A 24,694-nucleotide genomic window follows, 5' to 3' on the forward strand; every position below is an offset into this window, starting at 1 on the left:
TTTTGAACCACTTATTGTCTTGGGGGAAGCCTGAGAGAGAACAAAGGAACTGATTCCAGAAGGTGGTTCAGTAAAAAAAAAAAAAAAAAAAAAAAAAAAAAAAAAGAAAAAGAAAAAAAAAAGAGAGAGAGAGAAGCTTATATATTTGTGTATTTTTTAGTTCAGTTTAAAATTGGGAAAATTACCTAGATATACCGTCATGCAAACGTGCACACACACACACACACACACACGCACACACACACACACACACACACACTTGTATTAGCAAGTTCCCACATAGACTGTTTTATCCAGTGTTCACTTCCTAAATACTGTTGATATATAAATGTGTTGATATATAAATGTGTGCCTTCAAGATGTTTTGACATACATTTTTGTCCTCCACTGCTTTGGGGACTCCTAACCACTCTATTACATATCAGGAATTATCTTTCTCATTTGAAAATGAGTAAATAGAGAACATCGTGTGCAAGTTCACATAGCCAGTTAGCAGCAGAACTAGGTTGCAAAACTTTGGGTTCCTGAACCACTTCTCTTTCTGCCAAGCCCACTTCTGTTCCTGCCAAATCTTCAGTTATATGCTAACGATTTTGAGCACTTGCCAATCTGCATTTTAACTTGGAACATATGCTTCTGGGTACGGGCAATTTTCAGGCATAACAGCTAGTGAAAGACCATTCCCTCTCTACATACTTCTCAGCATTGCAGTGAGGATTAATTTTTGTTATTTGTCCTAGAGCACTGTGTAGAATATAGTAGACATTCAGTGAAAATATAATGAAAACAAAGCCAAAATGTTAATTTGACACTACTCCTTCCCACGGCAATCAGATTCTGTGCCACCAAGTAGTACTGTCACATTGGGGTACATGGGACCTGTGTGGCTAAAAGATGCTTCACATATAGGTGAATGAACCTTGTTAGTGCTTCTTGTTAGTGATTCTTGTTAGTGCTAAATTCTCGGACGGTGAGAGAATGTGGACGTTCTCTGAGGTTTTTACATTGGGATGCAACCTGCATTAACTCAAATTTGTTTCTTTGCTTTGAGTATCACTCTTTTGTCTGTCTGTTCAAGGAGTTACTGTGTAAGAACGCTTGTGGCTATCAAATTTGTGCAGAGGCACACTGGCTCTTGTAGTTTTCACCAAGGACAAAACAGCAGTCAGTGAACCAATCTCCAGCATGAAGGATTGAAGTCAGGAAGAGGAGTGGAGAGAAGTGGGGAGGGAGGCAGTAGAGTCTCATTTTCCTTTGGCAGCCTTCACAAATAGGTAGTCCTGTTGGAGCTGTGCTGGGTGGGGTGGGGAGAGTTTCAATTTCACCGTAGCCCAATGAAAAGTGCTGACTGCTGAATGCCAGAAGGCTCTGCTCTTCTCCTCCTCCTCACTGTGGCTGGGTTTGGCTCTTTAGGTCACAGTGGGCAGTATCTTTGAAGTGGTCTGGGCAATCTTCAGACCTGGTACATCTTTTGGAATCAGTGTCTTGCGAGCTCTCCGGCTTCTAAGAATATTTAAAATAACCAAGTAAGTGATCATAAACTGGACTCTTCCCAACCACCTGTGAGAGCGGAAGCTTCTCTCTCCCTTATTATATTTCCTTCCATCCCCTGTTCTCCCTCGCCATATGTTCCCCTTCCCTACCATGTCCCTGCTCCATTCTTCAGTTCCTCCTTCCCCAAATATCAAACCAGAAAAGTATCTATGACGCCAGATCCCATGTCACATTCCCAAGGGGAGCCTCATTGTTGCTGACATCTCTCCTTCACACAAATATACAAATGCAGCACATTTCATACACTACCAGGCAGATTCCCAGCTGGATTGGGGATAAGTTTATATTCAGTGTTCACTGCTACAGTGTTTGGGTTTTGTAGGTATTGGGCATCTCTGCGAAATCTGGTGGTCTCCTTGATGAGTTCTATGAAGTCTATCATCAGTTTGCTCTTCCTCCTCTTCCTCTTCATCGTTGTCTTTGCTCTCCTAGGAATGCAGCTGTTTGGGGGCAGGTAAGCACCAATGAACTTTCCATCCAAAGGAGCCTCAAAACCCAGTCTTCAGCCTGTGAGCACTCGGGTTTCTAATTTGATCACCATGATATCATCTTGTTTGCTTTTTTCCATGGCCCATCAACCACTGAGTGTGTGTGGTGGTCTCTGTTTTTAACCTTTTCACACTGTACAGGATTCTGGTTCTGGAAAAGACCCCTCTCTTGGGAACTGTCCCTGAAATGTACAGCATGGGGCCTTATAACTCAGGGTCAGCCCAAACCCTATCTCATTATCCACGCCCTTCAAAGTGCACAGTGCATCAGTAATAGCCACTAATAATGCCATCTTCATAAGTTACATTGAATAGGGAGAAATGAAGGAAGAAGAGGGTGTGGAGAAAGAGTAAAAGAAGTGATAAAAAGGGAACAATCTCAGGAAGGGAAAAACTTGGTATGTGAGATTTTCATTTTATTCTTCTCTCTGAACTTCTTTCTCAGGTTTAACTTCAATGATGGGACTCCTTCAGCAAACTTTGACACCTTTCCAGCAGCCATCATGACTGTATTCCAGGTATGAGGCCAACTGGCAGGTAAAAATGTTAAGTAAGATCTTTCAGAGCTCACACTGAAAAATGGTGATATGTTAATAGAATCCTACTTTTCCTTTCCAGGCTCATCCCAGGCAACTGGGATTCTTGTTGAATAATTATCAACACAATAATTCCTAGAATTTCTGTAGCTACGTTCTTACCAATAATGGAAGAGCTCTATTATAACTACCTGATTGGCCTTTTCCCCATACTTGTGAGTTTGCAAGAGATATTAAGGCAAAGACATTCAGTAACTTATGGTATTTATGACCACCATCAAGTGGGCTTTATTCCAGGAATGCAAGGATGGTTTGATATCCATACATCAATTGATGTGATATACCACATTAACAAAATAAAGGATAAAAGTCATATGATTATTTTAATAGATGCAGAAAAAGCATGTAACAAAATTTAACATTCATTCATGATAAAACTCTCAACAAAGTGTATATAGGAGGAACATACCTCAACGTAATAAAGGCCATATATGACAAACCCACAGCCAAATCATACTCAGTGGTGAAAAGCTAAAACCTTTTTCTCTAAGACTAGGAACAAGACAAAGATGTCTACTTGCACCACTTTTTTTTAATGTTTACTGTTATTTTATTTATTTTATCTTATTTTTAAATTTTAGTTAGCCAACATACAGCGCAATATTGGTTTTAGAAGGAAAATTCAGTGATTCATCACTTAACATACAACACCCAGTGCTCATCACAAGTGCCCTCCCTAATACCCATCACCATCTAGCCCATCCCCCACCCACCTCCCTCCATCAACCCTCAGTTTGTTCTCTATTGTTAAGAGTCTCTTGTGGTTTGTTTCCCTCTCTCCTCTTTTTCCTCCCCCTACCATATGTTCATCTGTTTTGTTGATGAGTGAAATCATATGGTATTTGTCATTCTCTGATGTATCTTACTTAGCATAATACCTTCTAGCTCCATCCACATCATTGCAAAATCAAGATTTTCTTTTTTTTTTTTTTGATGGTTGAGTAATATTCCATTGTATATATGTAGCACATCTTCTTTATCCATTCATCAATCGATGGACATTTGGGCTCTCTCCATAGCTTGGCAATTGTTGATAATGCCTACTTGCACCACTTTTATCCTACATAGTACTGGAAGTCATAGCCACCGCAGTCAGACAAGAAAAAGAGGTAAAAGTCATCTAAATTGGTAAGGAAGAAGTAAAACTGTCATATCACATTTATGGTTTTCTGAAATTGGAAGCATCTTCTAATCCATGTGTCCATTTAATGAATTATGTTTTCCACCCACCCCCACTATCCCCCCCAACAAAAAAAAATATTTTTAAATCACGGGGGCAAACTCAAAAATAAATAATGCCGAGTGCTATAGAAAATACTGTTTAGCTGGAATCTGAGGCTGAACCAGAACCCAGGTTTCCAGAACTGGAGCCCATGAGGCTCTTTCTAATAATGCTGCTATCTCAAGAACTATACACTTGGCTCCCCTGGCATAGTCTGGTAGTGACCAGACCACTTGATCTGTGTGACTACCATAGACTTGGCAAAGCTGGAGATGGAGGGAGTCTGTAGTCTGAGGAATAGAATCTTTCCTTTTGATGCTTTCTTTCTATTTTTCAATGCCTTTCTTCCTTATTAGAAGAAAGTTTAGAATTGCTCATAAAAATGACTTTATTTTTCTCCCTGGAAGAATAGCCAAGCAAGAGGTAGATGGAAAAAACCTAGGCGAGAATTTTCCTTTTTGCATTAGCCCCATTTTTTCAACCAACCCAGGTCTCTGACTTGCCTATTGTTTGCTTTGCCTAGATCCTAACAGGTGAGGACTGGAATGAGGTTATGTACAATGGGATCCGCTCCCAGGGTGGAGTTAGCTCAGGCATGTGGTCAGCTATCTATTTCATTGTGCTCACCTTGTTTGGAAACTGTATCCTTTTTAAGATGCTCCTTTTTGTGCTCTTTGCCTGCCTGGACCAGCATTTGAGGAGGGTGGTGATGGTGGTAGAGGTGGGTGGGGTTTTTTTAGGGCATCAAGGTAGCATTGGGGTGGATATAGTTCAGTGTACTAAGAGAAATAAGGATTCTGATTTTAAGGAAATTGTACAGTAGTTGGGTCAAGAAGACAAATATAAACAAGAAGATAAAGTATTATCTATATCTACAACATACACAAATAATAACTTATGAGGCTCTTACATTGAACAGTTGGAGATGCTATCAGCTGGGGAAAGTAAGAGTTGACAAAGATAACTGTAGGCTGAAATAGTGGCCACACTGTAATACTAATAAATTAATTACATGTTAATATAGAATAGGACTGGTCACATAGTAAGCTTTCAAAAATATTAGTACTATGACTAATACTAATACTCCTAAGCATAGCCAACATTTATTGTATTTGTGCTATTCATGAGACCCTGTACTAAGTGTTTTACAGGTACCATTTCATCTAATCCTTACCTTACCATCTAATCCTTAAGACTTAGATGAACTAACTTGACCAAAGTCAAACAATTATTAAATTATAAAGGGAGACTGGAAATTGAGTCCATTTAATTCCCAAACCTATGTCTGGTAATAATATATAGACTAGGAAGATTTATGTTTTAATCCCAACAATTCTGTTTACCAGCTGTGTGGCCTTGGGAAAGTCCCTTAATCTCTCTGAACTTCTAGTTTTCACATCTGTGGGGAGGATGACAGCATTTACCCCTTTGTTGTGCATAGTAAATGATATAATTTCTTTGGATGCACCTTATAAACTGTGAACTTCTACACAATCATTAAATGTTTTGGGGGAAAGAGATTTGCCTTAAAATGGGATTGGTGGAGTGAAAAAGGAGAGCCATGTGATATAGCTGGACTTTGGCTTTTCCCATAGTCTCACAGAGAGAAGATACTCCTTTAAGTTATCTGCTGTGAAAATTTCTAGGGGTCAGAGCAGACTGAACCAAACATGAGAAACCCATAAAAAGAAAGTTAATGCAGTGCATCACAGAAACAGAAGGTCAGTTTGTCACAATGGCACCTTGATTTTCCTATTACTCTGAGGGTAGTTAGACCTGGACCTTTATGCTGGAACCACTTCTGTGTTCCACAACACATGGACCCCAAAAAGAGTTGGAAAATTGGGACTTCAGAGGTTAGAGCTTAGAATAGAAATAGGTTCTATAATGACCTTGTGTGCTCTGTGACATTTTTGTTAAATGAAATATGGAAGACTTCCAGTATAAGAAGAATGAGAGAAATAAGTTAGCATCCCATTATTGAGAACCAATCAGTGATGGAGCTGTGGAATCTCATTTCTTTTCGTCTTTAAGAACAGAGTAGTAGGATTGGTCTAGGTGGGCTTCAGTTCCAGCCTCTCAGAAAGGAGACGTGAGCTCCTGCATTGAGCTCCCTGTTGTCATGTTGTTCAGCCAATCTCTATTCAGTAAGCTGTGAGGAGAGGCATAGCTGTCTAAAGGCCTCCTTACTCCACCTTGGCCCCTGAGTGGTTGGATTTAGCTATTTCTTTGTCCTATGCAAAGAGAAGATAAGTGGAAGAGGGAATATATATTCCCCTTCAGACAGGGCTGCATAACCCCTGCTTAATCAATGCTTTGGGGCAACTTCTGTTCCTGCTGGTATCCCAGGCAGGAAAGACCTAGAGATGCCGTCTCAGTCTTGCTGAAGCCTTTTGTTTTTCTTACTCGCCCGTCCTTAACTCATCACCTCAGACACACTGCTGAATGTGTTCTTGGCCATTGCTGTAGACAATCTGGCCAATGCCCAAGAGCTGACCAAGGTAAGCATTCTCTGGGGATCTAATGGTTCTCTAATGCCATTGGGCACTTCATCAACTGGGTAGATGATGAAATGGGAATGATATATCTGTTTTGCATACCTCACAGGATTATTGTTAGGATCAAGTGAAATAATGTATAGTATGTGAAAAACAGAGCAGCCTAAGTAAGATGTGTGTTCTTAGTAGCTCTAGTCATTTCACCTGAACTGGCTTTCCCCAGTGTCATCACAAAGAGGAGACATTTACAACAGGAATATAGGTGAAGGGATGGGGTCCCTGCCTGATCAGTTGGGATGATGCCACTCAGCTTGGCAGAGGAGAGGGCATGAGTAGAGGCACAGTCTCAGCATTTTACTTCACGGGGTTCTGCCTAGAAGGGCCCTGCTCCATCACTTCCAGATACTGCAGAACATCTGAGAGGTGTTGGCTCTAGCTTCTGACCTCCATAGCTGTGGGTAGCTCCACTGAGGGCTAGGAGCTTGGGGTAGAATTCCATGGATTTCCTGAAGAATTGTGAGGAAACCTTTGGGGCAAGGTGGAAACCAGAAACTGGCCATGCCAGGGCTGAAAGGGTTCTGTTTCCAAAAGGGCCTGGCGCCTGGCCTCCTGAAGTCTCTGAGCCAACCCACCCTCAAACTGCCTTGGTTAACCTCTTCTCCTGCCTTCCTCATTTCACCTGGTCTCCAGAATTTGTGGGGAGAGCCAAGGCAGCTATTCTCCTTCATGGGGATATCAGCAAACCCATCCCTGCTCTGTGTCTAGGATGAACAAGAAGAAGAGGAGGCCTTCAACCAGAAACATGCATTGCAGAAGGCCAAGGAGGTCAGCCCGATGTCTGCACCCAACATGCCTTCTATCGAGTGAGTTGGCTGTCCCCACTTCAGTGACCCCTGGGCTCCTGTGCTAACAGCCAATTAATTCATCAACTCAGAATGGTGTATTATCAGAGGATGCCTACTCCATGCCAGGAGATGTCCTGTGAATATAGCAGTGAGCAAGTTGAAGTCTCTGTTCTCCCAGAGCTTTTATTTCAGTGAGCTAGATAAGAAACATATGTAAATAATTTTAGACAGTGATAATTGCGGTAAGGTAAATAAAACAGGGTAATAATGCAGAGGAATAAGAATTGGGCAGAGTACTTATAGGCAGTCTGGGAGGGATTCCTTGAAGAGGTGATATTCAAGCAGAGATCTAAATATGGAGAAGGCAGTCATGTAAAATTATGAAGGAAGAGTGTTCTCCAGCAAGGTGCAGTGAGGCTGATATGCAGGGAGCAAAGAAGACTAGGAGACAAGGCCAGGGAGATCCTGAAGGCCAGGTATAGGATTTTAGCTTTTATTCTAAAGGCAACCATGGAAGGTCTAAAGTGGAAGGATGGGTATGACATGATTTACACTGATAGTAGGTCACTCTTCCCTGTAGAGAATGGATTTGTAGGGGCCAAGAGTGGAGGTGGGGAGACAGATTTGGCCATTAGAGTAAAGTAGGTGACATATGATGGTAGTTGAGACCATCGTAGCCATGGAGGAGATGAGAAGCAATCACACTCAGTCTGTGCTTTGGAAAGAGAACCAACGGGAAGAGGTGATAGATCAAATGTCATGGGGGTGGGGATAAAAAAATATTTCTCTCAAGTTTTAAGGTTTGATGCCTAAGCAACTGGGTAGATGGTGGTGGTATTTACTGATAGTCTAGAGAACAGTGCAAGATTCATTTTGGCCACATTAAATTTGAGATACTTAGAGGACATCCAAGTGAGGATGTTGAATAGGCCATTGGTTACATGAGTCTGAAGCTTAGAAGAGAAGTCAGGGTTAGAAATAAAGATTTGGGGGGAGCCATTTGTGTTTGGATGGCATTAAACTCTCAGCATGAGTGAGCTGGCACGGAGTGAATCATAGTGGAGACAGAGCTGCTAAGGACAGAAACCCAGAGCACTCCTGTGCCTCGAGGTCCAGCAGATGAGAAACCCGCAGAGGAGACTGATGGGGGCAATTAGGAGTAGGAAGAAAGAACAAGGAAGGGTCATGTCCCGGAGACCTGGAGAAGAAAACTCTTCAAGAAGTAGCGACTGGACAGTACAGCTAACTACTGTTGAGAGATCACATGAGATGAGGACAGAGAAGGGACCATTTCTTTTGGCAAAATGAAAGTTGTTGTGGACCTTCAGTTTCAGTGGCCCGGTGGGAACAGAATCCAGATGGAATGAATTAGGGGGAGGATGAGAGATTAGAGAGTGGAGCAGCAAGTATAGACTTTGAGGATCCAACCTGAACCTGTGGCTGCTGGTAGAACTAGCAGGAACTGGCAGGGTGTGGGCCCTGTGTGGAGCTGGAAGAAGGTGTTGGAGGAAGGGCTGAGAATCCCTGTTGTGACTTCTGAGCCTGTGCAAGGCCTATGTGGGCTTCCCTGGGGATTGATGGGGAGACTTTGAGACCCCTGGTAGGTATAACTCTATCCTGACACGAGACCCCGTTATCTATTCCCTGAAGCTGGTAAAGGAGGAGCCTTTCTTTGCCAAGTGCTCATGGGAAGGTCTCTGAATGTCTGCTGCCTTTCCCTGTAGAGGCATTCTTGGTTTTATGTGGGGGTCTCCTTCCCCTGGATGATCCTCATCTTGCCCTCACCTTTCAGAACTGAAGGTTTGGCCTCTCAGCCCCTTCTTTGTGCGTGAGAAAATACTGCCCTGAAAATTTGTTAAACATTAATGGAGAAAGGCAGAACAACTCCTTCCTCTCTGGAATAATCTCTGGGCCTTGAGTAGTTCTTTCCCCACCTTCCTTGCACTCGTGAGTTTGGGTTAAAAATACACACACACACACAGGTATGCAAACATGCTGGTGGGTAGGGCTGGCTGTCACTTAGGAGTGGGTGGTTCTATTTACTGAGATGAGGAAGCCTGAGGAAGAGTGGGTTTGGAGACGTGAGTTGGGAAGATGCTTGGCCCGGAGTAGAAACTCACTATTTATAGAATGAAAGAATGAATGAAATGCTGGTAGGGCATAGGGCTGTAGGCAGTGAGCTGTGTGTGTATCTGGGCCTGGAGAGGTGGAGGAAGGTGCTGTAACTCTCCACGATGAACAGAGATACAGCTCTGGTTGCAGTACGTTGCTATAGGGTATGTGCTGCTGCTGGGAACTATGTCAGGGTGGGTGTGTGCTGCTGGGGAGGGCAAACGAGACCCCTGATTTCTGGGCTGCTGTATAACCAAGGTGTGGCTGTCTATAAAGAAACATGAAAAGCGTGTTGTTACAAACCAGAAGGTCTGAGGGCTGGTTCTGTAACTCACATGCTCAGTATACTTGGAGAGAGAGCCACTTAGGATTCTAGAATGTGTTTCCCCATCTTTGAAATGGAAAGAACGCCAGCTGCCCTTCCTGATCCACAAGGTTCATGTAAGGTGTATGTGAGGTCACATATGCATGAGTTGGGAGATATGTCGATGCTTCTCTGTATGATTTTAAGAATGAAGGTATATTCATGATGGGGTGTGAATTTGGATCTTCGTACGTGTGAATGGAGAAGTGAAGAGGAGTTTGAAGTGTGTATCTGATTTGTGTGGGAATTAAAAGTTGGGTCTCTCTTTGACTGGTCTGTGTATGTGTGTGTGTGTGTGTGTGTGTGTGTGTGTGTGTGTGTGTGCGCGCGCGCGCGCACCTGTGTGCATTCACAAGAAAGAGAATTCTTCCATGTACTTAAACTCTTACACATGTGCTTCTGGAGAACGGCTATTTGAGTGTTTGAGAATTTGCAAATAGACGGCAGAATCTGCCTTCCCTAGTGGGTGTGCATGCTGCCTGGCTAGTGTGTGTGCTTCTATTTCTATATGCAACCCATGCTCCTTGGCACCACCAGCCCACGTGTGCCTTATTGCATTGCAGCTGCCTGTGCTGAAGGGTGCATGCAGACGGGGGGCTCACAGGCATCTCCACTCTGTGGATGCGTGTACACATTGTGCCTCTTCCAGATGCCAAGTGAGGCTCCAACCAGCTGCCTCTACTCCCTCTGCCCACCCACATGTCAGGCTCCCCTGTGCATGTGAGACATGGCAGTTGAGCAGTGCCGCTTTACCTAGCATGTTCTCCATTGGTCAGGGAGGGCGCAGCACTTGCCAGCCTCCTAGGTCTAGTCAGGGGCCCACTGGGCCAAACTGGGGCTGTCAGCCCGGGACTTGGGGCGAGCTCACTCCACAGGTGTCCCAGATGTGTTGTCCTCTACCTGAGCATTGATCTTGCAGTGATGGCTTTGTTTGTACAAGTCCTTTTTGCCTTTGTGGGTGATTCCCACACCCTGCCTGTCTGACCTTCTATCGAGCTTGTAAACAAAAGGAAACAGCATGTGTATGTCTGTAGAAAGATTTTTTTTTCCCCTGTGCATGACTAAGAAGGTTATTACTGTGTTTTACCTGGATGAACAGATGGAACCTGGAAGGCCTCTGGCCAGGGTCACTGTGTTGCACAATTGCAGGGGACATGGCACATATCTTGAAGTACATGGACAGCAGCTCATGGAGTGGTGACCCTGCCTCTGGCCATGGGCTACTGTGTGGCTTTGATGGTGTGCATGGCAAAGCATTTGTTCTTGCATATTTTACAGTGATTGGAGTGATGAGTTGTGAAGTCACACCCCTGTGAATATCCTGGAAATGATGGAGGGAATACAACTTTCATGCAAGTTTATGCGGTTTCCAGAATTGCTCTCTTGAAGGGTATTTAGGTACAGGTGTGAGTGCCGGGCATGATGATCGAGCACCTGAAGCTATGTACTCTACGAAATGACATATCCATTGTGTCCCTGCATGTACGCTTCAAAAACTAGATCCGCGTGTTTGCACAGAGTAAGAATCAAAGGTCACTCCCTTGGCAAATTGAAGGTCGGGAGTCTACGGAGGGCAGCAGGCATGTGGAGAACGTACGGGCACGTAGAGGACTCTGTGCCTCTTCCTGAAAATTGGCTGGTGGCTGTGGGGCTTGTGGTTCCAGGAGGTTGGGGTGAACTGAACCTGTTCGTTTTTCTTTCCCAGAAGAGACAGAAGGAGAAGACACCACATGTCGATGTGGGAGCCACGCAGCAGCCACCTGTATGTGTGTACCGGTCTGCGTGTTTGTGAGTGGTTATGTGTGTGTGTAGGGACACCGTGTCTTTGTTCTCACCACACAGTGGGCAGAGTGGCGCTGGGTGTGTATGTCAGTGTGCGTTGTGGTGTGTGCGTGTGTTCTGTGCACATGGTTTGTGGACACTATCCTCTGCACCTTCCGACATGTGCTTATATCAGTGTGTGTCTAAGGTATGTGACCCTGTGTGTTGTTCACTCCTCTGCGCAGCCTGTGAGTGGGCACGCGTTGGTGTGGGTAATTGGTGTTGGTGGGTGTGCCTTGCACGTAGGCAGTTGTGTACAGCCAGGTGTGGGCCTCAGTGAGGATGCGTGTGGGCACATGTGAGTGAAAGAGTAGGTGACTACCCTTCCGCCCGTGTGAGCCCACTCCTGCGTGCTCTCCTGCGTGCATATGTCTGCGTGTTCCTGCCGCCACGAGATGTTCAGCAGCGGCTTGGAGAATGAGCTGCTGGTGGGCTCTACACGTGCAGCCTGTGGCTTTTATCGGCTGTTGTGGAAGAGATCCATGGCACTCTTATTTTTTGAGGGGGATGACTCCGTGGGTCTGCCTGTCACTGCCGTCCGTCATCCTCCAAGAGTAGCCCACCATTGCGCCTTTCAGCCTGTGCTATCGCAGGCTGTCATCTGAGGGACCAAAGACAGGGAGAGTAGGAGGAAGAAAGATCTCTGACCTTGAATTGAGGGCCAGTGGTGAGCAGAGGGTGGGTACAGGTTGGTGCCCTGAGAGCAAAGGAGAACAGGGGAGTGAAAACCTGGCCAGCCTTCTACTCCTCTCCTGCAGGCCCTGGGGGCTCAGTCCTAGGCTGATCCCTGCCCGCCCTTCGACTACTGCAGAGCAGGGATTAGGGTGGGAAGCCCCACACACCAGGAGGCGCTGGTCCAACCACCTACTCGTGCGTGGCCCACTCGGCTCCTTGCATCTCTCTGTGCTTCCTGTCTGCAGGTCCTAGGCTCTCCCGTTTGCTGCCCCCCATGTGTCCCACCCCTTTCCCGTGGCTACTGAGGGCTGGTCTACACCCTTGTGGCTCCCTCCCTGGCCTTCATCAGTCAGCTCCTGACCGTGGTCCTCACCCTTTCCTCTTTGGCAGGAGGGAGCGGAGGCGCCGGCACCACATGTCAGTGTGGGAGCAGCGCACCAGCCAGCTGAGAAGGCACATGCAGATGTCCAGCCAGGAGGCCCTCAACAAAGAGGAGGCCCCACCAATGAACCCCCTCAACCCCCTCAACCCGCTGAGCCCCCTCAACCCACTCAACGCCCACCCGAGCCTCTACCGGAGACCCAGACCCATTGAGGGCCTGGGCCTGGGCCTGGAGAAATGTGAGGAGGAGCGCATTAGCCGCGGGGGGTCCCTCAAGGGGGACGGAGGGGACCTGCCGAGTGCCTTGGACAACCAGAGGAGCCCCTTGTCCTTGGGCAAACGGGAGCCACCATGGCTGGCCAGGCCGTGTCATGGGAACTGTGATTCGACCCAGCAGGAGGCTGGGGGAGGGGAGACTGTGGTGACCTTCGAGGACCGGGCCAGGCACAGGCAGAGCCAGCGGCGCAGCAGGCACCGTCGTGTCAGGACCGAAGGCAAGGAACACTCCTCCACCTCCCGGAGCAGGTCTGCCAGCCAGGAGCGGAGTCTGGATGAAGGGGGGCCCACCGAGGGGGAGAAGGACCGCGAGCCCAGGGCCAGCCACGGGGGCAAGGAACCCACAATCCAGGAAGAGGAAAGAGGCCAAGACTTAAGGAGGTAAGTTAGCCGCAGGAGTGCCCTGGAGGCATAGAGCCCTCCTGGTGTTAAGGATGCTTCAGTACAATCCCGCCTGGCCCTCACTTTTCCCTTTTATAAAATGGAAATGATACTGATGCACCCTTTATAAGGCATGTGTAAATATGACACACAGTGGGCTCTGTCCCCCTGAAGCCTAGAGACTGGTCTTCTAGGGCATCTCCTGTTGGGTGTGGGTCATAGGTGGATGGATGGGAACAAGGCACAGACAGCGCCTGTGGGTCTTAGTTCCTCTCTGCCTGGGTGGGTGGGGGTGAGAGGCAGCAGATGCCATGCTCCGAGCGAGGCTCCTTGCGCTTCCCCCCACTTTCCCTCTTGCCTGGCTCACCAGCCACTTTAGAACATCTTCTTCTGATCTGAGCACCAGCCGTCTCCTCCTCTGTCTCCGCAGGACCAACAGTCTGATGGTGCCCAGAGGCTCCGGGCTGGCAGGAGCCCTCGACGAGGCCAACACACCCTTAGTCCAGCCGCAGCCAGAGTTGGAAATGGGGAAGGACACGGCTCTGACAGAGCAGGAGCCGGAGGGCAGCAGTGAGCAAGCTCTGCTGGGGGATGTGCAGTTGGACATGGGCCGGGCCATCAGTCAGAGTGAGCCCGACCTCTCCTGTGTCACGGCCAACACGGACAAGGCCACCACTGAGAGTACCAGCGTCACCGTCGCCATCCCCGACGTGGGCCCCTTGGTGGACTCAACTGTGGTTCACAGTGAGAACACAAGTCCCTGTCCCCCTTCACCCTCACCACCCATCCCACCCAGGGCTGGGGACAGTTATGGCTCCGGAGTCGCTCAGTAAAGCAACGTGAAAAGCCCCACCAGCAGGACGAAATCATTCTTCAGCAAGGAAACAATAGGAGCAGTTTTATCTAGGTTTGCAGGAAAAATAAGTTAGAATTTTCTCCATCTTTAGTTTTATCTGTAAAATTTGCTTACGCCTTGGCCCCTGTGACCATCATAGAGACGTCAGAGAGATCACATGTGGTTTTGTAGCCAGATGTATATACGTGGCAATTTGATGTATCGTGTGAACACTCGATGGCACTCTCCAGGACCTCCGAGGGGCCATGTCACCCGGACAAGTTAGGGAACCCGTGTGGAGCAGGAGATGGTCCAGACCGCTTAGTGTGTGGCTTCCAAACCTGTTTCTCCTGAGGCCTCAGTTTGTCAACCCTAAAGTGAAGCACTGAACTGGGTGATCACTGAGGTCTTCCTCAGCACTAACATTTTATGAATTTATTACTCTTATTTACTCTTTTCTCCTAGGAGCTTTTACTCAGTTTCTCTGATAGATTCCTCAGGCAATGGATGTTAATCTCCAGACCTCAAAAGGAAACAGCAGAAAGCCCTCCATCTACCCCCATCCCTGCCCTAGCCTAACCTCACCCCTATCCTCACTTCAGCCCCACCCCCTTTCCTGCCCTAACCTTGCCTCTGTCCCCGTACTAAACCCACCCCCACCCCAACTTCACCCCCACCCCTCACCCCACTTCCATTCCTGCATTAATTCTGGCTGCCGCCTCATGCTCACTGAATTATGACCAGAGGACTCTACCCTTGCTTTTTTTTCCTTCTGATTTTTCCCATAGATTTCTATTTTCATAGGACAGTCTCCTCTTCCTGGTTTTCTTTCTTCTGCTCCCTCTCCATTGCTTTACTTTCTGTACACTCAAAATGCCAGTACGGCTTTAAAAAGTGAAGTCTCCCATGTTCACTGCTCCTGGGGTTGGTTGACTTGGGCATGTCTCAGGATGTCAGACTCACAACCTCTTGTGGTGTGTGGTTAATTTTATGCTCTAATAAGTAAATCTTCTGGACCCTCTCTTACGAGAAACATCAAGAAAGTTTGGCCTTCCTCTGCTCCTGTCCTGGGGCTAGTCTATGGCCTTGGTCATAGGTAAGGGCGTAATGTCAGAGGGATCTGGGATCATTTACCTTTTGGAAGGACCCAGAAGGAGCCAGAGCTTCAGAGCTCTGCTGCTTGCACAAGGCTCCAGGGTAGAGTTGGTCACTGAGAGAGAACAGTGGGAGAGTTTGACTGAATCCCTTGCCCGCTCAACTTTAGCCTCCCTGCCACTTAACCGACACTGTAAGTTGCATGTGGAAACTGAGGGTGGCGGCCCAAAAGCTCCACTCAGTCTCTGACTCCTTCATCCTCCTAGCCCTGGAAGGCCATCATGGTCCCATATTTGCATGAATATTGCATTCCCGTTTCAACATTAATCACGACTGGAAAAAGCACAGCCAGAGAGTCAGCTGCAAACAGAGTAATGGTTTCTTAAAATCTTCCATTGCAGTGTGATACCATTGAAAGGATATAGGATTTTGAGTTGGGAACTAGCTGTATGAACTGAAGATAGATAACTTGAATTCCCTGAACTTCACTTTTCCCATCTGTATAACGGACATAACATATGCCGCTCAAGGTGTATTGTTGTGAAAATTCAATAAGTAAAGGTAGACAAAGAATCTAGATTTTTAGATATAACTTTGTAAGCCTTACAACAGAAATAATCGTTCTGTTACCCTGGGAAACATGATTATTATTATTTTTTTAATGTTTATTTATTTTTGAAAGAGTGAGACAGAGTGCAAGTGAGGGAGGGGCAGAGAGAAAGGGAGACCCAGAATCTGAAGCAGGCTCCAGGCTCCAAGCTCTCAGCACAGAGCTCGACACAGGGCTTGAACTCATGAACCATAAGATCGTGACCTGAGCTGAAGTCGGACACTCAACCTACTGAGCCACCCAGGTGCCCCACATGATGGTTATTTATATGCCCAAAAAGGCTGTCATGTAAAATTAGGGTGAGGGTCAGGCTAGGAGGAGAGTAAGGGCTTCACAGTGTAATCTAACAAACCCAGTGCTTGCAGGGTGCCTGGCTAGATGCATTCCTGTAACCCCTTCCCCTCGTCTCTATCCCATCCCTGTGGAAAACGAAAGGTGCTATTCTCACATGCAGCGAGGTTTCTGATGATTTCAACATGTGCCTTTCACAGTTAGCAGCAAGACTGATGGAGAAGCCAGTCCTTTGAAGGAGGCAGAGATCAAAGAGGAGGAGGAAGAGGTAGAGAAGAAGCAGCAAAAGAAGGAGAAGCGTGAGACGGGCAAAGCCATGGTTCCCCACAGCTCTATGTTCATCTTCAGCACCACCAATCCGTAAGGCACCTTCCTATCGCTCGCCCTTTGGCACCATGGTAGACGACCAGGGTTAGAGCCAGAGTTGGGTTGATGAGGAGGAGAGACGAGGGTCCGCTCGCCCCCGATCCTTCTCAGTGAACTGTGGCCAGACATCTGAAACATGCGGGGTGCTCCCTGGTAGAAGTGTGTCATGAGGTTGAATCGCCGCTGAGCTCTGTGCTGCATCTGAAGAATAATTTAAGACGGAGAAGCATGAGCAATGTCATGAGAAAAGGACCCTTTACCTCAAATTGTTCAGTAGGTTGTGTCGAGGGCTGGGGTGGGAGCAAGGAAATCTACTTGGGATGTGTCACCAAATATTTCAGTGGTGGACAGAACTGGGAATATGGAGCCTGGAATAAATAGACCACCCACTGGAGTTTAAGAGGATTGGTCCCACTGCCCTACATGTGGATTTTGAAATGGGCATGTTCCTCAAAGCAGAGGTAGGGCCATGAGATGGAGGTGGCAGAGAAGATTCTGGAAGGTTAGACTGAGCTGCCTTTGCCCTGGAAATGAGCAAGATATACACATAGACCAGCTTCTGAGGCTAGGAAGACAGAAAGGTTTTCAGTGACCACACGGGCAGTATTCAGACAAGCCTCTGGGAGGGAAGGAACTTGGGCTAAGGTATATCGGGTCACCTGAGTCCAGAATACAATCTATAGAATATAATCACTTTAATCAGAATACCTGGGGCTCATGAAAACCTGTTGTTCCTCTCATCAGGAATCTTAGAATCAAGGTCTATTTTTACATTTCTGGCTTCTTATGATTTCCTTGCTATGCCCCAGTTTCTGTACAGTGGGGGAGGTGACACTGAGATACAATGGAGGGTCCCATGTAGCTATGCTGAGTGCGTGTAATCTGATGCTGGCTGCTCCCGTGCCTGCAGATAATGTATTTGGCTTGCGTACCGTAGCCTCTAACCGATCTGATTACCTTCTCCCACTGGAGCTTTAAATCAAGGGTGGTGCCTGAGAAATTAAATTGCTCTCCCCATGGCTTCCTCTGGCCAGGGCCTGGCTGTCTGGAAGAGGCTGATGAGCACGAGGGTGGGGAGTAAGAGATGGGGATGGGAGGGAAGCAGAGGCAGCTCAGAAGGCCCTTCCACCCCACAGGATTCGCAGGGCCTGCCACTACATTGTGAACCTGCGCTACTTTGAGATGTGCATTCTCCTGGTGATCGCAGCCAGCAGCATTGCCCTGGCAGCCGAGGACCCTGTCCTGACCAACTCGGAGCGCAACAAAGTGGGTGCACGGGAGCCGTTTGCAACCTCCGTAATACCCTGGTACCCACCCCATCCCAGCCCCTCCCCACCCCAGCATTAAAAGTGAATTAAGGCAGGCTCCTGGGGAGTGAAGAAGGGTTAAGAAATGGTCCATTCCAGTCCCTCAGGGCAAAGTAGGGACCATTTCAAGACCAGCCCCTTTTCTCCAGTCCCCACTCCCCAGCCACACTGTGTGCTGTTATGTTTCAGCAGTGGGCCTTCTCCCCCGAGCCAGCCAGGTCTTACAGGGTCATGTAGGGTCATGAGGGATGTGCGTGAAGTTGGGGAGCTGAAGCTCTACCCCAGGCTGCTGAGACATCTCCCGGAGGTCCTAAGGGTGTATGTTGGGAAGTATGAGAGAGGTCAGGAGGATTGGAACTGACAAGGATTCTAGGTCCTGAGGGAGATATTTGTGGGGCCATTCAGACCCAAGAAGTGAAGTTCTGCCCAAGGGGAGGGAAGAGCCAAGGACTGACCGCTAAGTCATGCGGATCCAGCAGTAATGCCTGGCCCCCCTCCTCCTGTGTCCAACTAGCAGGCTCAATCCCAAGCTTCTGTCCTGAGGTAGAAACGAGTTGGGGTGGGGGTGCAGGACTGCATGCACACGGGCAGTCAGGCATGTGTATAGCCTGGTGGCCACATGTGATGCTCTTCCCCTTCATGGATATGTGTCTTACAGGTCCTGAGGTATTTTGACTATGTTTTCACTGGCGTGTTCACCTTTGAGATGGTTATAAAGGTAAAAGCCTCTAGAGAAAAGCTGGGCTACGGGGTTTAGATGGGTCATGTGTCTGCTCCTTTAGTTTGGTGCCCTTCCCCAGTGCTGCCACCTACCAGCCAATGACAGAACCTCAGTAGGGCCTCCAGCCACGCCTCCTCTGGTCTCAGAATTCTGATGAAGTCTGTCATGATAAGATGTTGTGGTACAGCACGTCTGCGTGGATCTGTTTAGACTGGGGCAGACCTGTGGGTATGGCCCAAGGGGAGCCAGGCCCACTCTCAGGCAGGCAGTGGGAGTGCAGACAGGGGTGGGGATTGTACTCACCTCCCCAGTGTGCTCCCTGGTCTGAGCCTGGGCACGTGCCAAGGCAAAGGGTCGGCTAGGGATGGGTCTTCCTGGACACCATGTAGTTCCAGCTGCCCTCACTGCCCCCCATTCTGTTTCCCACCATCCTAACACCCCACATTTCTATTCTTTTCATAGTCTCCCTTATGTGGGGTTCCCTCCTCTGTGCATATGTGGCGACGCCTGGTGCTCTGAGCCACTAATGGAGGAAGGAATGTGGCAGAGTTCTGTGAGAGCCAAGGAGTCTAGTTGAACCCTGGTGGCTATGACAAGGGGCCTCAGGCTTCAGAGTGAGGTGAAGAGAGACTGTGAGACATGTCCTCTTGCTCTTCAGGTCCTTGTACAGGGTTGATTGTAGAGACAATGGCAGTAGGGGCATTGTCATGGGGAGCCCCGAGCTCAGGGTGCATTGCCGACACCAGTGGGCTCATCCCTGGCTGTTCACATCTTTCTCCTTCAGATGATAGACCAGGGCTTGATCCTGCAGGATGGGTCCTACTTCCGAGACCTATGGAACATCCTGGACTTTGTGGTGGTGGTTGGCGCATTGGTGGCCTTTGCTTTGGCGTAAGTGTAACTCTTTCTTCTTGTTCAATTGCCTGTTGTCTCTTCTTCCTGAGACCTTGATTTTGAGGCCTCTCCAAGGCCAGCCTGAGAAACAGTTCACTCAGAGTGGTGCCAAAGAGAGCTGCCCTTGAAATCTGCTTCCCGCTTGCCCTCTGTGGTACTTCTAGGAGCCTTATATCTTCAGCTCACATGCCCGAAACGGTAGCACTGGTGAAGGAGGAGCCGGGAAAGTCCTTAGGGAGAAGTCAGAGGCCCTGGGGTTCCTTTCTTGGAGATGAGGAAGCATGGGCAGGGGCTCACCCATGTGGGCAGTGCCTCCAGGGGCTCAGGAAGGGACCCAGGGACAGCTTACGTATCTCTCGTTTCTTGATTCTCTCAAACAAAGAATCAGCTTGAAAGAAGAATGTAGAGCGTAGAACAAAGTTGGGGATCACAGAATCTTGAGCATGAGGAAACTCTCTGCCCATGAGCAGAGATACCCCAGAGAGATTTCAGGGACATCAGAACCATGTTAATACGTTTAACTCCAGAACGTAAGATTTAGGAACTTCCTTGATAACACACTGAGGAAGACAGTCTTAAACCATTTAGGTAACTAAACCGTGTTCATTACGTTTGGGGATTTTTTTTCCCCCAAACATTGATCCAGCTGTAGCAGGTTTTCAACCACATTCCGACATTCCTGTGGAATCTGGCGAAGGAAGGGGCTCTCTTAACCCTCCAGGGTATAGCTGGGAAATACACATGGTGTCAGGGCCTTTTCCCTAAGCTGGTATGTCGAATACCCTCAGATGAATGACAGCCTTTTGGGCTCTGTCTCTACCTTGTTCCACCAGCAGAGCAGCCTCCCCCCTTTCCTAGGTGGTGCAGCAGGCTTCCCTCCAGACTCCTCAAGTACAAGAGCTGAATCTTCTAAGCAAGTCTGGCTTCAGTGTGATGAGGCTGAAGGGAAACATTTGGGAGTTGTTGTCAGTGATAGCAACTGGAAGAGGGAAGGGGCAAAATACCTGCATAGGTTTGACCTTCCCTGGTCCAGGAAAGGGGTCATCCATCCCCCCCCTCCCCCACTCCCCAAATACCATAAGCTTCCATTTCTGTCTACCCTGGCAGAGAAAGAGGTGGGGTGAGATTTAAGAAGAAACATTCCCCAAGTGGCTGAGGGTAGGGAGCTCTGTGTGGGAGAGATGAAAGGTCTCCAGCTGTCCTAAGAATCTAAGATCTCCCAGAACCTAGAAGTGGGCTATTTGAATTGCTGTCCCACCCATGAGGGACCCCCCACCAAAGGAGAGCCAGGGTGAATGTGGCTTATGACCCTGAGCTGACCTTGCAGATCAATTTCAGTGTCCCTTGTCCCCCATGTACACCAGTATATTAACCCCTATTAGAGTCGCATAGAATCACCTGTGTCTCTCACAACAGGAAAGACTCCCGTTAGACATGACTGAGCTATTTCCAAGAAAATTTCACAAAAGCATGGCATTTTCCCAAACATCTCTACCTCGTATGAATTCTCACCTCAAGACAAAAATCAAGGCAGCTCTGGCTATACCAAGGGGACTCCCAGCTCCTCTTCCTCCTTCTTAGAAAGAAGCATTAGAGTCTTTTTCCTAAGGAGGCCTATTTATTTGGTAAGGGATAAATATCACCTTTGAGTTTCTAAAAGGTCAAGTTCCCTTTTCATTTTGTCAATTCATTTGCTTACATTATTCACCATATTGTTCTTCTTTCTTATTTTGATCTCAATAAAGTAGTTTGTGTCTTTTTGAAGAAATGAAAGACAAGGAGAGAAGTATATCAAGGAATCCACCCCATCTTTAGGAATCTCATTGGGGTGACAGGACATAGTGGGAGAAAGGTGTGGGCTGTGGACTTAGGCAGGCCCTGTTTTGAATCCCAGCCCCTCTATTTACCTGCATCATGTGCTAGAGCAACATAGCAAGACAGTAACCCTTTTATCCTCAACTTCTCATCTCTGAAATGGAGTCAAAATAATGTGTATAGAGTGCTTAGCATAGGGCCTGGCACAGTGTAAGTGATCAATAAATGTTAATTTCCTTCCTTATGCTTCCATTCTCTCACCAAGCCTAAACATGGAAGACAAGTATGTGTTGATATATAATGTGTGAAAATAGTTGAAGATGAACACAGAGTGGCTTCCAAGACTTGTTTCACACGCACACACACACACACACACACACACACACACACCACCTTGTCAGGTATGTAGGTGCCCATGGGAAAAAGTTGCATCTTAGAGGAAGCCTTTGCATGCCTGCCCCATGTCCACAGTCCAGCTGTCTCTCCTCAGATCCAGAGCGAGGACGATGGGCTGGAGGGTTGTCACCTGTCTTGTTCTCTTTTTGTACCCTTTGAAAACATGGCGGTGGTGGCTTTGGTGCTGGTGGCAGGGAAGCCTTAACAGCCCCGGAACCGAAGCCTGTCTGTTGGTCCTCAGACCAGGTACAGTGCAGGGAACCCCAAGAACCCCTGGGTTCTGGGGTCCACACTTATGTGATGGATTGAGAGTTATGATCCATCACTTGCTTTTAGTGATGTTACTTTCTGAACTTTTTTTAATTTCCCTGGAAGTGTAAATGGTACCTGCTCACCCTTCTCCATCCACTGTCTTTTGTTACCATCCTTCCAAGCTGGCCATGCACATTTCCTCTCCCCTTCCTCCTGCTCATGGAACAGGCTCACACCCCTCTTCTCTGGCCTTCGTCACATTTGCTGAGGTCCAGGTAATGCTTTCTCTCGCTCATGTGCCACGCTTCCTAACTCTCTTCTCTCCCTTTCCTCATTAAGGGCACCGGAGAATTCAGCTCTTCCATCACTTTGGTAGGGTTGGCCAGGATCTCCCCTGCCAGCAGAGTGAGGGCCTGGCCTGGGGCAGACAGCAGAAGGAAGCCTGTGTTGTACTCTGCCGGGCCATGGCAGGAGGCTCAAGCCAACAGGAAGCCAAATGTGGGGTTTTCTGCACACTTTTCAAGGACCTCCCTCCTTGTGGTTACAACTTCCATTGTTATAACCCATATGTTTGCCTCTGGGAATGTCCACCGTTCAGATGACCTTACTCTAGCCCTATCTCTCTCTCCTCCTTGCAATTGAACCTTGCCCTGCCGAGGTTTCTACTCAGGCTGTTGCTCAGTCTGAGTAGAACGGATGATGATTGCCATGGTAACACCTTTATGTGATGCCTCAGAAGTCATAGGTGACTTGGCATCCCTTCCAACACTACCAGCCAGGGCCCTCTCAGAACCCAGCCCAAGTCCCAAGAGCAATACCCCTAGCCAAGGGGAGGGAATGGCCTGTAGCTGAATTCTCAAAGAAAGCTGCGTGGTCCCCTGAGCCCTCCTGCAGAGGTCTGCACCTGCCATCATGTATGTTTTCTATAAGCATATATGCTGTTTGTGTAGTGGCTGAAGAGAACTCTCTCTTCTCTATAGCTGCGTACTTCAAGTGAAGGGATTCTTTATAATGTAAACCTGACAAATTCTGTTTGGGAACTTTTATTATTGACTTTTGAGGAGGAGGGGAAGGGGATTTATTTTCTAAGTGTGGGCATACCAGGAGATGAGAAAATAAACGGAAAGATACTCGCATGGCCCCTTTCCTATTCTTCCCGGTACACTTTTACATTATAAAGCATTTATAAGAACACTCAGGTCTCCTGCCTTCAGCCAGATACCTGTGTAGGGAAGTGGGCAGAGTTTTGGCAGAGGTTGGATATGTTTCTCCTCATTCCACTGCCCTCACAACACCCCACTTTCTGGGCCATATGGAGACACAGAGTGTTTGCCAACTATAAATGTACTGACTGTGCCTTTTCCTCTGTGAGGTTTCAAGAAAAGTCTGGTGAGTGACTGGATCTATGAAACCTTTCTCTTTGATCTTTTTCTATCTGAAAAAGAGGGATTCTTCTGTTTGATAATTATTTTACACCGAAGGGCCAGAAACTGCTTTTCCCAGTGTCCTCACACCCTGTTGCCATCGTTTCTGCTTCCCAGCCTCGTGGGTGGGAAAACAAGATGGCTCCAGCCTTGGCATTTCTGGGTGTCTGCACATCAGGTACATTCTGTCACTTTGGGGTGTCTTGCCGGAGTCAGCTGCCTTGTAGGGAAGTCATGTGGCCAACATGTCAGGGTGAGTTCATGAGCTTTATGGGATCCTGCACAGTCATGGTGATGCCCCCCGGCCCTCAGGTTTCATACCTTAAATGTTGAGTGAAGGGATTTGGACAGGCAGGTGGGCAGGGACAGCGTCATAGGAAGAAAGGTGAGGGACATATGTATGTGTGATCTTGCACTCCAACCCAAGCTCCTCACCTTCCTCATTCTCATTGTTCTACAACATGTTACTTGACTAGCTCAAGTCAGGTCACCAGGTGAGCTATCCTAGATTGGATTGTAAACAGTAAACTCACAGCTGATAACGGTTTGTCAACACAAACAATTAAAAAAAAATAGCAATTCTGCTCCCACCTCCTCCCCCCATCTGGGGCCTGTGCATCAGTCAGAATCATGCAGGCTCTATGGCAGCTGAGGCCAAAGCTTCCCCTTGCTGTTTGCCATCTTAGCAGGGCACAAGGTAAGGTCAGGGCTCCCTGGCACACAGGACACCTGGATCACAGCCACACTTGGCCTTTAATTATTCCATGCTTAGCCAGGAAGGAGAAACATGAGTCAGTCTGCCTCTCGATGCCAGAAGGAACCAGAATTCCCACATTAGCTTTTATTGCATTCTTTTCATTGAAGTGTGTTGCTTTTCTGACATTTGACACTCTGCCCTAGTCTTTAAGATGGATAAGGCCTTCTGAATGCAGCCACAGTGGCAGAGCCAGTTCTGAATTCATTCAGTGAAATATGCAGATACAATTTTAGGTTCGGGAGGGTCCTCAGGAGCCACAGAATATGGTACCCCAGTTCTACTTTTGTATTTATAAAGGTGTGAATGCGTGCTCTGAGAAAGGAGTGGCTATTCAGAACTGAGATACTAGTGTGCACTTACACTCAGCACAGTAATAGTCGTACAGACATTTTACCCTATACCTGGCTCCTTCCTCCTCTTCCTCACTGTGCGCCTGTGTCTGAGGCAGTCCCCTCAAACCTCAAGCTTTGCTGTGCAACTTCTTTCTTGACAACCCCTATTTTTCTAGAACCGAGAGGGGTGTCTCCCAAAGGAAGCTGTGCCTACACATTCATCTTGTGGGGGAAGAAAAGGAGTGGACACAGTCCTGCTTCATGCAGAGAAGACCCATTTACCATTGAGCCAGACAGGTCATCCAGTCCCACTGTTCTGTGGAAGAAAATGAAGGATTAAAATTAAATTTAGCCATCAGGTAGCCAATTAACTGTGGATTTAGGAT

General features: G+C 47.6%; 1 protein-coding gene across 10 annotated transcripts in view; it reads left to right on the top strand.

Moving 5' to 3' along the window:
* The window catches only part of CACNA1E (calcium voltage-gated channel subunit alpha1 E), a 497,854-nt gene that overhangs the window by 411,615 nt on the left and 61,545 nt on the right, over nucleotides 1-24,694 (top strand). For 7 of the 10 annotated variants that reach the window (XM_045452580.1, XM_045452585.1, XM_045452576.1 and 4 more), the window contains exons 15-27: nucleotides 1,414-1,526; nucleotides 1,877-2,008; nucleotides 2,488-2,560; nucleotides 4,384-4,501; nucleotides 6,294-6,361; nucleotides 7,124-7,221; nucleotides 11,385-11,441; nucleotides 12,566-13,213; nucleotides 13,644-13,957; nucleotides 16,245-16,404; nucleotides 17,547-17,676; nucleotides 18,376-18,435; nucleotides 19,223-19,329. In XM_045452580.1, coding sequence (XP_045308536.1) covers nucleotides 1,414-1,526; nucleotides 1,877-2,008; nucleotides 2,488-2,560; nucleotides 4,384-4,501; nucleotides 6,294-6,361; nucleotides 7,124-7,221; nucleotides 11,385-11,441; nucleotides 12,566-13,213; nucleotides 13,644-13,957; nucleotides 16,245-16,404; nucleotides 17,547-17,676; nucleotides 18,376-18,435; nucleotides 19,223-19,329 — 2,078 coding nt within the window. The remainder of the gene's footprint in view (nucleotides 1-1,413; nucleotides 1,527-1,876; nucleotides 2,009-2,487; nucleotides 2,561-4,383; nucleotides 4,502-6,293; nucleotides 6,362-7,123; nucleotides 7,222-11,384; nucleotides 11,442-12,565; nucleotides 13,214-13,643; nucleotides 13,958-16,244; nucleotides 16,405-17,546; nucleotides 17,677-18,375; nucleotides 18,436-19,222; nucleotides 19,330-24,694) is intronic. The other 3 variants (XM_045452584.1, XM_045452581.1, XM_045452583.1) reach the window with 1 other exon arrangement.

This window comes from Leopardus geoffroyi, chromosome C3 (assembly GCF_018350155.1).
Source record: "Leopardus geoffroyi isolate Oge1 chromosome C3, O.geoffroyi_Oge1_pat1.0, whole genome shotgun sequence".
Classification (NCBI taxonomy): domain Eukaryota; kingdom Metazoa; phylum Chordata; class Mammalia; order Carnivora; family Felidae; genus Leopardus; species Leopardus geoffroyi.